The sequence below is a fragment of the Canis lupus genome, chromosome 1, assembly GCF_003254725.2.
Source record: "Canis lupus dingo isolate Sandy chromosome 1, ASM325472v2, whole genome shotgun sequence".
Lineage (NCBI taxonomy): Eukaryota > Metazoa > Chordata > Mammalia > Carnivora > Canidae > Canis > Canis lupus.
Window position 1 is genome coordinate 111,681,366 of NC_064243.1, and position 16,303 is coordinate 111,697,668.

At 49.6% G+C, this 16,303-nt stretch overlaps 1 protein-coding gene and 1 non-coding gene across 2 annotated transcripts; one reads left to right on the forward strand and one right to left on the reverse strand.

Annotated features, from left to right (window-relative positions):
- Positions 1-4,838: 4,838 nt before the first annotated feature.
- On the forward strand, positions 4,839-9,153 carry LYPD3 (LY6/PLAUR domain containing 3). The gene is made up of 5 exons (XM_025424769.3): positions 4,839-5,014; positions 5,602-5,733; positions 6,467-6,637; positions 6,944-7,105; positions 7,964-9,153. The coding sequence occupies exons 1-5, from the start codon at positions 4,921-4,923 to the stop codon at positions 8,449-8,451; spliced, it is 1,047 nt and encodes a 348-aa protein (XP_025280554.3). The 5' UTR covers positions 4,839-4,920; the 3' UTR covers positions 8,452-9,153.
- A 2,569-nt stretch (positions 9,154-11,722) lies between these two features.
- Positions 11,723-11,829, reverse strand: LOC112645788 (U6 spliceosomal RNA). The gene has a single exon (XR_003127255.1). It is a non-coding gene; the product is annotated as a U6 spliceosomal RNA (small nuclear RNA).
- Between the last annotated feature and the right edge of the window lie 4,474 nt (positions 11,830-16,303).

Here is a 16,303-nt window from a genome sequence, read left to right on the forward strand (position 1 = left end):
CTGGAACTAGGCCCTCAGTCTGGTTCCCATTTCCTCAGGGCCTGGGTGTCCTGTTGCAAGATTTCTTTTTTTTTTTAATATTTTATTTATTTATTCATGAGAGACAGAGAGAGAGAGAGGCAGAGACACGGGCAGAGGGAGAAGCAGGCTCCATGCAGGGAGCCCGATGTGGGACTCGATCCCAGGACTCCGAGATCACGCCCTGGGCCAAAGGCAGACGCTCAACCGCTGAGCCACCCAGGCGTCCCTGTTGCAAGATTTCTTAAGGATCCAGATGTGCTCCTGAGTCCTGGTGATACAAACGCCTCCAACCCCGGGCCCTCGGGGGACCCCTGTGTCCCTTGGCCTCCACCTCCAGGTGCCAGACATCTGGATTCTTGGATCAGTTCACCCCAAGCCCTCTGCAAACTGAGTGCTGACAGCAGCAGGGGGTGGAGTGGGGTGGGGCAACTTCTCAGACAGGTGATCAGTGTAGTTGACAGGTCCTTGTGCCAAGAAGCCCTTTCCGATTTGATGCTCTGTAGCTGCCACCTGGAAATTCTTAATTTTCTTTTTTGAATGTGTATTTTGTAAGAAGTCTAAAGGGATGTCAGGCATGCACTGGAGGGGATTGGAGCTCACACAAGTATTCACCTCCTGCCACCTTCCCCGTCCTGGAGACAGGCTTTATCTGCCTTTCCCTCCCGGCCCCTGCCCTGTGACCACTGTCACCCTCCAGCTTCAGCAGGGCCAAGGGACACCCAGAAAGAACAGGGTCATGCACCTGTCCCACATGGCATCTTGGGTTGGGGCATGGCAGTGGACAGCTGCCCACTGGAAAGGGAGTCTAGCAACCCAGTTGCTCTGGGTGTGGGACAGGGTCTGTAGATACCTCTGAAGGTCTGTGCTCTCAAGCATCAAGATGTTTGCCTTTGGGAATATGATATTAAATGCCAGGATGGGCGGAGAAAGATGGCAGAAGAAAGGGAAAATGCACTTCTATTTTAATATCTTTAATGGCACTCTTTCATGCTTTTTTTTTTTTTATTATGATAGTCACACAGAGAGAGAGAGGCAGAGACATAGGCAGAGGGAGAAGCAGGCTCCATGCACCAGGAGCCCGACGTGGGATTCGATCCCGGGTCTCCAGGATCGCGCCCTGGGCCAAAGGCAGGCGCCAAACCGCTGCGCCACCCAGGGATCCCTCTTTCATGCTTTTTGAACCAGGTCCTCATATTTACGTTTTGCACCAAGCCCCACAAATTATGTAGCCAGCCCTGCCCCTAACTCCACCCCTTCCCTGATACATCCCAGATTGTACGTCCCAGAGGGAATGGGTCTGAGATAGGCTGGGAATGTCACTGGGCTCAGGGCCTGCCTTGGCCCGGGGGACAGGAAACCGTGGTGGACAGACAACCCAAGGTTGTATAAGGCCCTGCCATGACCTCCAGAGCTGGAGACTGCCTCCACACTGGCCTCTCTGTTCACCTATCTGGGGAACCAAATACTAAATCATTTTGCAGTGATCTCTGTGAATAGGAGCAGGGAAGAATCAGAGCAGGTGTAAGTAAAGGCGCTGCATTCAACCCTCCCTCTGCTCTCTGGGCCTGGGCCAGGTGGGGGTCAGCATCGAGGATCCAGGCAGGCCTGAGCAAGAGGAGACTCCCCACCCTGGGTACCACTCCCTCCCAAAATGCTAGTTCTTCTGGTCTGGCTAGTTGGGGTTCCTCCCTGAAACTCTCCCACGCAGCTGGGGACTGCAGGGCCTCCTACTCCTGAACACACAATAGTTATGGTATTATTAACCTGACTCGCTCCATCCCTCAGGAGATAGGGGTTTTCAGATCCATTTGGCAAAAGAGGCAGCTGAAGGTCAGAGAGGGAGTCCCAGTTGCTTGAGGTCACACAGCAAGAGGATGGCACAGGCAAGATTAAAATTTCATTCTGTCTAGTGTTTATACTTTACCCACTGCCTCGCTCCACTATGAAAGACACTCCTTAAAAAAAAAAAAAAAGACACTCCTTACAAAACAGATATCTCAGAGGCTCAGAGAGGTGAAGACACTTCCCCAGGGTCACACAGCAAGCCATAAGTGGGCATAAGTGGGGCTGGGATTTCAAGGCTGCAAGGCTGAAAGGCAGGGAGGCAGGGGTCAGTGCTGGATGACTTCACAAGTAGTCATTCACTTTCTCCCTGCGAGCCTCAGCAGGAAGCCAAGTGACGTCACCTGTATGAGTGAGGTGCTAGTCATTATTGGGAATAGGGGTGCCCAGCGGGGTCTGGGGAATAGCTGATATCTTAATGAACACAGCCGCTATTTTTCCCTGGTATAGATAAATCTTACCTATGAGTGGGGAGAAACAAAGAAAGGTTAGAGATGTGACTTATATAATGATATAATATAGTATAATGATATAAATATTATGTAATAAACATAATCTATATAAATACTATAACATAACATAAGGAGACACTTATATGAGCCTGGACATGGGATGATTAGTCATTTTGCAGCTTGCACAATGTTCTTGTTTCTGAACCTACACACAGTAATGCAGTGGTCCTGGTCGTGTCTCCCTCTACCAGGTCACGGTGTGCTCCTGTCCAGTGTGGGTGTTCTGTGTTGGTGTTGGTGTGTAACAGAACACCATGGCCTCACTGTGGGTGCCTGGCCAACTCCCTGATGTCAGGGGCTGCTTTTCTTCCTTACCTGGAAGACAGCCCAGCTCCCTCACTGGTCTCCTGGTTTTCTCTCTCCCTCCAGAATCATCATCATCATCATCATCTTCTTTTTTTTTTTAAGATTTTATTTATTTATTCATGACAGACACAGAGAGGCAGAGACAGGCAGAGGCAGAAGCATGCTCCCTGTGGGGAGTCCGATGCAGGATCCCAGGACCCCAGGATCGTGACCTGAGCCGAAGGCAGACACGCAACCACTGAGCCACCGAGGCGCCCCTTCTCCTTTTTTTACACAGAGGCCACAGTGATATCCTTTATCTTTTTTCTTCCTTTTTAAAAAGTATAATGTACACTCAGTGGAGTATATAAGTTATAGCTGGGTAATTCTTTACAGATTTGTACACATGTGTAACTACCACCTAGATGAAGATAGCAGAGGCTCAGCACCAGTGCTCCATTGGGAAAATGAATCCCTGTTCTGTTCTAGAAGTTCATGTACATGGAATTCTATGGTATGCTTTATGTGTGTAAGGCTTCTTGAGCTCTCCATAAAGTTTTCGAGATTCATCCATGTGGCTGCAGACACCAGTAGTTGGCTTGTTTTTACTGCTGTGTAATATAATCCACTGGGGTTCGGGACCCACTCATTTTTTCTCCATTCCCTTTTGATGGATATTTACATTTGTTCCCAGATTTTGATAACATTAAAAAACAAGTCTGGGAGTGCCTGGGTAGTTCAGTCAGTTAAGCATCTGCCTTTGGCTCAGGTCATGATCTCAGGGTCCTGGGATGAAGCCCCGCATCAGGCTTCCTACTCCACAGGGAGTCTGCTTTTCCCTCACCCCCTGCCTGTGCACTCTCTCTCTGCCAAATAAATAAATAAATAAATAAATAAATAAATAAATAAAATCCTTCAAAAAGAGAGGGAGAAAGAAACACTTAAAAAAAAAAAAAAAGCACATCTGGGGATCCCTGGGTAGTTCAGTGGTTTAGCACCTGTCTTGGGCCCAGGGCCTGATCCTGGAGATCCAGGATCGAGTCCCACATCAGCCTCCCTGCGTAGAGCCTGCTTCTCCCTCTGCCTGTGTCTCTGCCTCTCCCACTCTCTGTGTCTCTCATGAATGAATAAATAAAACCTTTAAAAAAATGCTAAATTTTTTTTTAAAATGCTAAAGAAAATTAGAAAATATTTTTTAAAAAGTAAGTCTGGGGGGAATCCCTGGGTGGCTCAGCAGTTTGGCACCTGTCTTCAGCCCAGGGTGTGATCCTGGAGACCCGGGATCGAGTCCCACGTCGGGCTCCCTGCATGGATCCTGCTTCTTCCTCTGCCTGTGTCTTTGCCTCTCTCTCTCTCTCTCTCTCTCCCCCCCTTTCTGTGTCTCTCATGAATAAATAAATAAAATCTTAAAAAAAAAAAAGTAAGTCTGACTGTGTGCCCTCCCACCCCCACTGATTTACACCCTCTAAAAGTTTATTCACCTTTCTCAGAATTAATTGAAATTTCTTCACAGGGCCTCTAATGTCCCTGCCTGGCTCCTCCACCTCTAACATCCACCTTCCTCCTTTGTCCTCTGAGCTCCAAGCCCACTGCTCTACTCCCTGAGTGGTCCATGCTCTAGTCTTTGCACAAGCTGCTTCCTTTGCTTTGTAATCTGCTCTGCCCCCAAGTCTTTGAGACCACATCTTGAAGGGCAGACACCTTGGAGCAAGCTTCACTGGCCAACCAGCCCCCCACCCCCAGACTCCATAACTCCTTGGAGCTTCCTACACTTCTTCTGTCATTATTCTAGTTGTACATAACAGTTTGTGTGATTACTTAATTAGTATCTGTCTCCCCCATCAGACAGTGTGCTCTGTGAGGACAGGCACTGGTTCTATCTTCACCTCCAACAGTGGCGCAAACCAAAGCTTGCACACCGTACGTACTCATTAAATATTTCCGGGGGGCTGGGTGTCCAGCTGACCCCTTACCCATTCTGAGCCTCAGTACTTTCCCCTCTACACCCCCCGGCCCCAAACACACAGACTTTCTCCTGGGAATTGTCAGAGAACCTTGACTCCCACCCTTTCCCTCCTCGGCAGCTGTGGGGTGACGCACGCAGGGGCGGGTGCTCCGCCCCACGGCGGACGCTGATTTGGCCTGGTTGGGCAAGGCCAGGGTTGCCTGGGGGGAGCTTACTCATCCTGGGCTCAGGTAAGAGGGCCCAGGTTGGGAAGCGGCACACCCAGGGGGGACATCGAGGGAGCAGGACCGAGCCATGGCCCCTGCCAGAAAAGCAGGCGCCCAGGCAGTGATCTGGACTCCAGGCTGGCAGCTGCTGCTGCTGCTGCTGCCGCCGCTCCTTCTTGGAGGTGGGTCTGCTGCCAGGAGAGGATAGAGGGGGTAGAGTAAGGGTTCTAGAAGGAGCTGTCTCCTACAGGAAGAGCTGTGGAGACCTGGGAAGGATCATCGGCTCTGCTCAAGGAGGCTGTGGGAGGGATCCCCCACCCTGGGCAGAGAGACTGTCCGGAGGATTCCTGCCCTGGGGGACCGTGGGAAAAGTTTTTCCATCCTGAACGGATGGGGGCTGTGGCAAGGATCCCCCGCCCTGGTCAGAAGGGGCAGTGAGGACGGATCTCTCCTTGAGCTGACCGGACTGTGGAGGAGTTGTCCCATCAGAAGGGTGAACTGTGGGAGAGTGTCTCTCCCATCCATAGCAGGGATCCCTCGTCTTGGATATAAGGGGCTGTGGGAAGGATGCTCCCACTGCAGGCATAGGGGGCTTGAAGCAGAGGGGCACCAGATTTGTGGGGAGGTTTTCCTTACTTCTGTCCTGGAAAGCGGTGGGCAATCGTGTCGTCCCATCCCGGGGAGAGAGGGCACGAGAAGGACTGTTCCTCCTTTCCGGAAGGAGGTTCCAGGAGCAATACCTCATTTCTACTCGGCCCTGCATCCCCAGGAACGCAGGCCCTGGAATGCTACAGCTGCGTGCAGAGAGCAGATGACGGATGCTCTCCGCAAAAGACCAAGATCGTGAAGTGCGCGCCGGGCGTGGACGTCTGCACAGAGTCCGTGGGGGCGGTGGAGACCAGTGAGTGGGGCCCTCTGGTCCATTCGTGCCCCTTCATGCTTCTCCAGCCAAGCTCCGCCTCCTTTTGTCCCGCCCCTTCTTCCGAATTTGTCCCCCACCCATTCAACGCCCTCCACGCTTCCTTTTCAGCCTGACTGGGGCCCTTCAACAGCATCACGCCGTTAGGGCTTAGAGGGGTGGAGCTGAGAAGTGCTACCGGAGTTGGGCCAACTGGGAGAGCCCGGATTTGGGACCTGGTCCCCTTCAAGGGCACAATCTATCCATTTCCGCCCCACCCCTGAGACCTCGCTACCCACCCTGTCCCTTCCAGAATCCTCTATCCAGGTAGGCTCGCTGTGATGCTGACCGCTCTAGGGGTCTCCTAGGTTCCCTAGACGGAGGCTCCACCCCACCGGCCCACGCCCGGGGGAATCTTGCCCCTGGCTGAGGCTAGGCTCCGGGGAGGCCCCACCTCTCTGCCCCTGTGCCCTGTCAGTCTCCCAGGTCCTCCTTAGGATGCTTCCGGCGGTTGCGCCCCTCTGTCGCCCGGCCCCGTCCTACTCCACTCTTGGCCTTCCCCGCCTCTTTTTTGTCCAGAGTCTGTCAGCCTGTCCCCTCGGATCCCCTCGGACTCAGCCCTTTGCGGTTCTGCCCCTCTGTCTGTGGCTCTTTCGCCTGCGACCCGCTCTCTTCTGGTGGGGGGGGTCCACTCGAGGTCCCGCCGCCGCTCACCCCGCTCCTCCCCCTCCCGCAGTCCACGGGCAGTTCTCGGTGGCAGTGCGGGGCTGCGGCTCGGGTCTCCCGGGCAAGAATGACCGCGGCCTGGACCTTCACGGAATTCTGGCCTTCATCCAGCTGCAGCAATGCTCCCAGGACCGCTGCAACTCCAAACTCAACCTCACGTCGCGAGCGCTCAACCCCGCAGGTGGGTGGGGGCGGGGCCCTAGGCTCGGGGGGCGGAGCCACACCGCGGCCGAGCCACTGGGGTGATCCCAAGCCGGAGGCGGGAGAACGAGGCCCGGGCTGGGGGCGGGGCCACGCGGCGGCAGGCGGGGCTTCGTCGAGGCCGACCTCGTGGGGCGGGACGCCAGGGGCGGAGCTACGGGAGGTGGGCGGGGCCTGCGTGGGGGCGGGGCTAGGGGCTGAGCCGAGAGTCCGTCCAGGGACTTTGGGCTGACCTGTGCTTCCTGAACCTTCTGGACCGTTTCCCTCCTACCTGCTCCCCTCGCAGGCAATGAGAGTGCGTACCAGCCCAACGGTGCCGAGTGCTACAGCTGCGTGGGGCTGAGCCGCGAGGCGTGCCACGGCACGGCGCCGCCCGTCGTGAGCTGCTACAACGCCAGCGACCACGTCTACAAGGGCTGCTTCGACGGTAACGTCACCCTGACTGCAGGTGAGCGAGTCGAGAGCACGGGGCCGACAGGAGTTGTGGTAGCCTCTCTGAGGCCTCATGGGCGGTGGGTAGCCCTTTACACAAAGACTTCCCCCCCCCCAACGCCTTCTGGAAACTGTAGGCCTAAGTTCTTGTCTTATCCTAGAGCATCCTGAATAATGCAGCCCTATCCCCAAATAGCATGGGGCTAAGGTTGCTTTTGTCCTAGAGTTTTTTTTTGGGGGGGAAATGCATTTCCATAGAGGCCTGGTAGGTGCAGAATGGGACAATATGCCATAGGAAATGTAAGCCTCCAAGCTTCTAGATGGCAGGGGTCTACTTCGATTCCTTAAAACTCAAGGAGTTAGGGCCCCCCACCTAACCACTTAGGAGAGAGGTAGTGCATGGGCCTGGCCTCTGCCTCAGGGGGGATGTTGAACTGGGGGATGTTCTTCAAACTCCTCTTCAGGTGTATTATGGGAGATGTAGTTCTGAACTCTCAAGACTAAATTTTGGCAGGGGAGGGGGTGGAAGAGAGAGAGAGAGAGATGGAAAAAATGAGTGGGATGTAGGGAAAGTTTGTTGGCTCTTTGGTCCTGTGAGAGGTGTCTCCCTGTCCACACTTCCCTTGCAAGGCATTGTGGGACTTGTAGTTCATCCCACACACCTTTCCTCTCAAGAGTGGGAAATGCGGCTCACTATGTGTCAGAGACAGTGGGACAGCGTTTCTTAAAGTGGGGCCTGAATTGAGACTTTTGGGTGAACGGAGGCAGAGCCCTCCTGTCCCTCATTTTGGGGGTTCTTGCCCTTGTCTCGCCCCTGTTTCATTCTGGCTCGGCAAGCCTCCAACCACCGACCTACTGTGTCTCCCTCCTGCAGCGAATGTGACTGTATCCTTGCCCGTGCGGGGCTGTGTCCAGGACGAGTTCTGCACCCGGGATGTGGTGACAGGCCCAGGGTTCACACTCAGTGGCTCCTGCTGCCAGGGGTCCCGCTGTAACTCGGACCTCCACAACAAGACCTTTTTCTCCCCGCGAATCCCACCCCTTGTCCTGCTGCCCGCCCCTAAGCCCACCACTCTGGCCCCAACCACCTCTGTCACCACTTCCACCCCAGCGCCAACCACGCGTGTCTCTACCACCAAAGCCACCTCAGCCCCAACCAGCCAGACTTCTCCCCAGGAAGTACATCCTGAGACCTCCGGGAAAGAGGAATCTAGCTTTGCTGGAGGTGCCACTGGCCACCAGGACCGTAGAAATATGGCAGGGATCCCTACCAAAGATGTGGCCCATGGTAAAGCCTCTGCAACTCCCTTCACTGGGTTGACAGCCTTTCTGTTGGCTGTGGCTGCTCGCACCTTATTATGAGTTTTTCCATCTAGAAACTTCCATCTTGCCCTGTTCCCTGGCCCTGGGTACCTCTCTCTTCCCATTACTTTCCTTTCCCTGACTGGACTGGACTGGGCTGGCCCAGCCTCTGTTCTTCCCATTGTCCCCACTATCCCCGGCTTCTGCTGCACTGGTTTGCGGCTTTGGGAAATAAAGTTACCATTGTTTGTATATATCCTGCCAGGGTGTTAATAGCTTTCTGAAGGCAGCAAATGTATCTCCCTCATCTTTGTCTCTCCCTCCCCTCCTCATGGTGCCTAGGACAGAGAAAAGCCAGGGCTGTCCCAGGGAAGATGGGGGAAACAATGATAAACTTCCTCTTCGCTTTTTTATAGCCAACCTTGAATATGGGGGCAGAACCAACCTGGAATGTAGGGGTTGGAGCAACCTGGAATATAGGGGGGTGGAGCCAACCTGGAATATAGAGGGTGGAGCCAACCTGGTATATAGGGGGCAGAGCCAACCTGGAATATCGGGCCAAGGCGGATAGTGGTGCCCTCCTATGCTGGCTGCTGCCCCTGCCCCACCCCCCCCCACCCCCACCATCTCTGTGGCAATTGTTTTGGCATCTGAGTTCCTTACTAGACTGTGAGCTCCTCAAGGGCAGGGACCGTGCCTTATGCCCCTGTGTAGTCAGCTTCTGGCACATAAAGGTCTCAATAAAAGTTCAATTCCTTTGTACAGTGTTTTGAAGGACTCATTTCTTACCCTAACCTCTGAGGGTGACCACTTAGCTGAACTAAGATGGGACTGCCAAGATCTTTAACAGAGAATCTGAGATCTAGAACCACAGCCCAGGGGGAAGTTGGGGTTTAGCCAGTTTGTGGGCGATCCCACTGGTGAAGGGTTACCCCATGAAACCACTAAGAAGTGAGAAGGGTGAATGGGGCTTTTAGTAATGTTTGGGAGCAGAGGGGAGCTTTGTTTTCTTGTTTTTTTTTTTAGGATTTTATTTATTTATTCATGAGAGACAGAGAGAGAGAGGCAGAGACATAGGCAGAGGGAGAAGCAGGCTCCCTGCAGGAAGCCGGATGTGGGACTCAATCCCAGGACCCTGGAATCAAGACCTGAGCCAAAGGCAGATGCTCAACCACTGAGCCACCCAGGTGCTCTAGAGGAGCTTTGTTTAATGGATCATACACCATCCTTGTCCCCCCACCCCCCGACCTTGTCATCTGTTTGGCTTCTTAAAAATTGTTCTGTGGGCCTAGCCTCTGCATCCTACTCATCGGGAGATCTCAGTGGTGCTGTTGACCTCTGCTTCATGTTGGGGACTTGGGGCCTAAGTTCCATTTCCATTTCCTCCAAGGTGTAGAGGCACCAGGATGGAAAAGCCTGGCTTGGGACTGAGGTCTTGGCAGACTTGGGATGGCTTGATGGAGGGGGGACCAGATGCGGTCAATAACAAGATCATAATAGTAATATTTCCAGTATCCATATTAATGAGGAAGAGTATGGTGACACAATAGTAAATAATGATTATAGGAACAAAATAGGAAATTAATAAGAAAGTAAGCAACAGTTAATAGTAACTGTAGTTACGGAATGTTAATCATTTTAAAAGTCTTACCACATGCCAGGCCTGTACTGAGGGTGTTTGCATCTGGAGTCTCATTTAGTTTTCTGCATACATTCTCAGATGGAAAGTTTGGGGAAACTGAGGCTCAGAACAGTAAAATAATTTACCTACAGCAATTAATCCACATATCAGGTACTGTTTTAAGTGCTATACTTGGATTGACATACCTGATTTATATAACCATCCTATGAGGTAAGTATTCATCATCTGCATTTTACAAGATGAAGAAACCAGACCCAGAGAGGTTGAGAAACTTGCCCCAGGTCACCCAGCTTTAATAAGCACTGGAACCCAGATTTGAACCCAAGCAGACTGGCTTTACAGGGCTGGACCAAGAGGGCTGTAACTTTTCCTTCAGCTTGACTAAACTTTTGATAGGCTTCTCTCCACTTTTAAACTCCTGACCTCCCTCTCACCCCAGCCCTTCCAGAATCCAGATGGCCTAACCACAGAAGCCCCAGACCTCGCTTTTCTTAGAGCACTCACTTTAGAAAACTTGTCATTATAAATTCTTTCTCTATGCCTTTGAGATCTATGTAAATGTCTTTAAAAGCCTCCTGCCAGTTTTATAGCCCAGAAACACGTCTTTCTCTAGGCCCTGGGAACCATCTCTTTGAAATGTAAACTTCAAAGGAGGTAGCACCCCTGTCTGTCTTACAGTCTTCCTAGAGGAGGTGGTGAAAGCCTCACTTCTGTGGGCACCTTCTTCCAAGTTGTAAAACTACCTCCTGTCGCACAGATTTCTTTTCCTTTGGGGAAAGCCAACTAGCAAACACAGATGACCTAAGATGTCCCCCTCACCCCACCTCTTAAAAACCCAACTGCTCTTTGTTTTAGCAGATTTGAGTTCAGACTGAGTGCTGGCCTCTTTACCCTCCCGCAATACCCCCTGAATAAAGTCCTTCTTGCCTGTTTAACGTTGGCAGGTGCAATTTTGTTGGGGTTCCGTTGTTTACCAGGCAGATATCACTTACATCTGAAGTCATTTGCATTTACCAGAGAACAAGTTTTCAGTCTATCAATTTTCTTATCATTTATGAAAATAATTTGCAAAGCTGAGTCTAAACCTTATAAAGTGTGGGCCCTAGTCAGTGATATATAGTAGGGCATACAAAGCTACATTCCCCCTGAGAACCAGAGAATCCTTGAGTGGTTCTAGAAGTTAGACAGTGCTCCAGTAAGATGTTTTAGAAATATATGTCGTTTTGCTTTTGTCTTATTTATGAAGTAAAATTTTCTTTTGATTAAGTAGACTTCATGCCCTGCATGGGGCTTGAATTCATGACACCCAGATCAAGAGTTGCATGCTCTACCAACTGAGCTAGTCAGGTGCTCCTGGTCTTATTTATAAATTTCATTCATTCATTTATTTATCACATATGTATTTTTTAAGAGATTTTATTTATTTATTTGAGAGAATGAGAGAGGGAGAGAGAGAATAGAGGGAGAGGGAGAAGTGGGCCTCCTATTGAGCAAAGAGCCCCACATGGCTCAGTCCCAGGACCCTATAGCACCTGGGTGGCTCAGTTGGTTAAGCGGCTGCCTTCTGCTCAAGTCATGATCTCAAGGGTCCTGGGATCCAGCCAGCAGGCTCCTTGCTCAGCAGGGAGCCTGCTTCTCCCTCTCCCTGCCTGCTTGTGCTCTTTCTCAAATAAGTAAACAAAAAATTTAAAAATTATATGGAACTTCACAAATTTGCATGTGATCCTTGCATAGGGGCCATCCTAATCTTCTCTGTATCATTCCAATTTTAGTGTATGTGCTGCCAAAGTGAGCACTTACTTAAAAATTTTAGATCTGCTTTGCCCAACAGAAATATATCACAAGACACACTTAAATTACATACATAATTCAAAATTTTCTAGTATCCACATTAAAAAAGTAAAAAGATGTGGTTAATTTTAATCATATATTCTAACCTTATATGCGCAGACATCATTTGAATACATAATCCATATAAAACCATTATCAATGAGATATTTTATGGGTTTTTTGTACTCAGTCTCTGGAATGCTTTGTGTATTTTATGCTTTTATTACATTTCAGTTTGCACTAGCTACATTTCAAGTGCTCGGTATCTAAAGCCTTAGAACTTTGCATAAATAGAAGTATACAGTATATACTCATTTGTGTAAGGCTTCTTTCACTCCACATAAAGTGGCATATCATGATTTATTTTTTTAATAAAGATTTTATTTATTTATTCATGAGAGACACACAGAGAGAGGCAGAGACATAGGCAGAGCGAGTAGCAGGCTCTCTCTGGGGAGCCTAGTGTAGGATTCGATCCCAGGATCCCGGGATCACGACTTGAACCAAAGGCAGATGCTCAACCACTGAGCCACCCAGGTGCCCCTATTTATTCTTTTATTGACGAACACTCATACTGTTTCCAATTTGGGGCTATTATGAATAAAGCTGCTATGAATATTCTTGTACACTTACCTTTATGGACATAAATTTTCATTGCTCATATGTAAATTCTTGGCAGTAGAACTGCTGTGTCAGAGGACTGGCATGTGTTTGGCTTATTAAGAAACTACCAGACCTCTTCAAAATCAGTTGTACTGTTTTACAGTCCTGCTAGTGAGTAAGGATTCTTGTAGCTCCACTTTCTCATCAATATAAGGTGTCATCAGTAGGTCTTTTAAATGTTATCCTTTGTGTAGGTGTGTTGTAGTATCTCATTGTGTTTTTTGCAAGCATATCCCTGAAGACCGATCACGTTGAGTAGTTCCTCCATTGTTTGATGTCCATGGAGGGTAATGGGAGTTGCTTTGTGGGAAGCTGAGAAAGTATGAAATTGGAGCGCAGGCAAGGGAATGGACGTGACCATGTAGGCTGATTTCTAGGCAGAATTAAGAGCCCAGTGGAAGTTATGAATCATGAATTTAAAGTAAGACTTTCCAGCAGAGTTGTGTGATTTTTCTCCAGCTTTGGTCACTTACGTGAGTATGGAAACTGAGCGGTAGAAAGTGGGATATTGCCAGATTGCATTATCAAGAGGACAAAGCCAGAGACTTGAGAGTATATGCACAAGTGAGACTATCATGATTAAGAGTGGATTTAAGGAAGGAAAGAAGGGAAATTAGGATCTGAGGGATATGACAGATGGATTATTCATTCATTCCTTTATTCGTTTCATACGTTTTTTTAAAGATTTTATTTATTTATTCATGATAGACATAGAGAGGAGAGAGAGGCAGAGACACAGGCAGAGGGAAAAGCAGGCTCCACGACAGGAGCCTGATGCGGGACTCGATCCTGGGACTGGATCCTGGAACTCCAGGATCACGCCCCGGGCCAAAGGCAGGCGCTAAACCACTGAGCCACCCAGGGATCCACCATTTCATACGTTTTTTAAAATTAAGTAGACTCTACCCCCAATGTGGGGCTTGAACTCATGACCTTGAGATCAAGAGTCACACGCTCCTCCAACTAAGCCAGCCAGGTACCCCAGATTTCATAAGAAATCTTTTCTTTCAAAAAGATTTATTTACATGAGAGAGACAGAGAGAGTGTACAGGCAGGCAGACGGGGGAGGGGCAGAGAGCAAGACCAGCAGACTCCTCACTGAGTGGGGAGCCTGACAATGCAGGGCTCGATCCCAGGGCCCCGAGATCGTGACCTGAGCTGAAATCAAGAGCCAGATACTTAAACCAATTGAGCCACTCAGGCGACCCTTCATACATCTTTATTTAACAGGTACTGTGGGTCAAGCATCATGCTGAGTGGAGGGGATATGGCTGTGAACAAGAAGTCATGGTTTTGGTTTGGGTTAAGACACTCCATGGTTGAGTTTCTACGAGCTTGTATTCTGGGACCGCCAGTGCTTGCATTCAGATCTTGGTCCTGTGGCTACAATACGTAAAGGTGGCAAGTTATTCAATTCCCCTGTGCCTCAGTGTCTTCATCTTTAAAACAGAGGCGACCTACGAAGTAAGAACATAGTCAAAGAACGATGGGTGTGTGTTAAAAGGACACATCTGAAAGAAACTCTCTACGACTGAATCTGGGGCAAATTGAGCACCAAATTAAATAATGATAGTGAAAGGTTATAACCCATTGAAGAAAGAGGAATCCATGACTATATAGCGATATTAAGGGTGTGAGTAAGTCAGGGATGGCTGGATGGACTGGATGGCTCAGTCAGTTAAGCGCTGAATTCTTGATTTTGGCCCAGATAATGATCTCAGGGTCGTGAGATCGAGCCCCACTTCACGCTCTGCTCGGCAAGGAGTGTGCTTCCTCTTTTTTCCCTCTGCTCCTCACCACCCACCCACCCTCAGCACTCACTCTTGTATGCCTTCTCTCTCTCTTTCTCTCAAAATAAATAAGAATCTTTTAAAGAAGGGTGTAAGTCAATAAATGAGAGAAGAGAAAGCTCTTTCTTAGAGTCACAAGTCAACTAATGAATGTAGAGGAATGATGGAATCAGAACATTACCATTTGGGAATCTTCATTAAGAATAATTGATTCAGGGATCCCTGGATGGCGCAGCGGTTTAGCACCTGCCTTTGGCCCAGGGCGCGATCCTGGAGACCCGGGATCGAGTCCCATGTCGGGCTCCCGGGGCATGGAACCTGCTTCTCCCTCTGCCTGAGTCTCTGCCTCTCTCTCTCTCTCTCTGTGACTATCATAAAAAAAAAAAAAAAAAAAAGAATAATTGATTCAGGGCAGCCCCGATGGCTCAGCGGTTTAGTGCCGCCTTCGGACAGGGCGACGTCCTGGAGACTCGGGATCGAGTCTGGCGTTGGGCTCCCTGCATGGATCCTGCTTCTCCTTCTGCCTGTGTGTCCAGCTATCTCTCTCTCTCTGTGTCTTTCATGAATAAATATGGGTGGCTCAACGGTTGGGCGGCTGCCTTCATCTCAGGTTGTGATCCCGGAATCCGGGATCGAGTCCTGCATCTGCGCTCCTAAGAGGAGCCTGCTTCTCCCTATGTCTCTGCCTCTCTCTCTGCAACCCCCCCCCCCTCTCTCTCTCATGAATAAATAAATCTTAAAGAATAGTTGATTCAGGGATGTCTGGGTGGCTCAGGAGTTTGAGCGTCTGCCTTTGGCTTAGGTCATGATCCCTGCATTGGACTCCCTATTCAGGGGAGAGCCTGCTTCTCCCTCACCCTCTGCTGCTTCTCCTGCTAGTGTGTGTGTGTGTGTGTGTGTGTGTGTGTGTGTGCACAAGCTCTCGGGCTCTGTCAAATAAATAAAATCTTGAAAAAAAAAAAAAAGAATAGGGGATCCCTGGGTGGCTCAGCGGTTGAGCATCTGCCTTTGGCTCGGGGCAAGTCCCCCGTCGGGCTCCCTGCATGGAGCCTGCTTCTGTCTCTGCCTGTATCTCTGCCTCTCTCTCTCTCTCTCTCTCAATCTCTCTGTGTCTTTCATGGATAAATAAATAAATAATCTTAAAAAAACAACAACTGTTCTTTAAAAAAAAAGAATAATTGATTCAGGCAAGAGCTGATAATAGATGCTGTGATATTTGATTTATAATAAGAAATATATGTTTGGTCTTTGACCTGGTTTCTCCAAGAGTTCCTAAAACCTACAGAATTTCCTGAATGATGACAGCAATAAAAGCGTCTTCATAACAAACCCCTTTCCTGGCTCACCTGAGTTCATGTTAATGAGGCGACTTTTGGAAAGCACTAAAGGATTGGGGGCTGGTTGCCTGGGGAACCAGTCAGGTGATTAGAGGGTTGGAACTCTGATTCCTACCAGTCTGACCTCCTGGGAGGGGAGATGGGGTGGGGAATGTAATCAGTCCCCAGTGGCCAATGATTTAATCAATCTTGCAGTGAAAGTCCTGCATAAAAACCCGAAAGGATGGAGTTTGGAGAGCTTCCAGGTCAGTGATTTCCTGGAGATATGGGGGGTAGTGGTGGACTCAGAGAGCATGGAGGCTCCCCCATCCCCCTGTGCTCCCCCTATGCATCTCTTCCATCTGTCTGTTCAAGTTATATCTTTATAATAAACTGGTGTTGTAGTAAGTAAAGTGTTTCTCTGAGTCCTGCGAGCTGCTCCAGCAAATTAATTGAACCCAAGGAAAAGGTTGTGGGAATCTCCATCTAGAGCCACACTATAGATGCTGAAATTAGTGGGCTTAAGTTTGAGGAGTAACAGGATATTTATATGGTGACAAATGATCTCCCCCTGAGATACTTAATTTCACAGGAAGGAATATTGACATTAAAAAGAACCTCCCTCTTGGATGGAACTGGAGGGTATTATGCTGAGTGAAATAAGTCAGTCG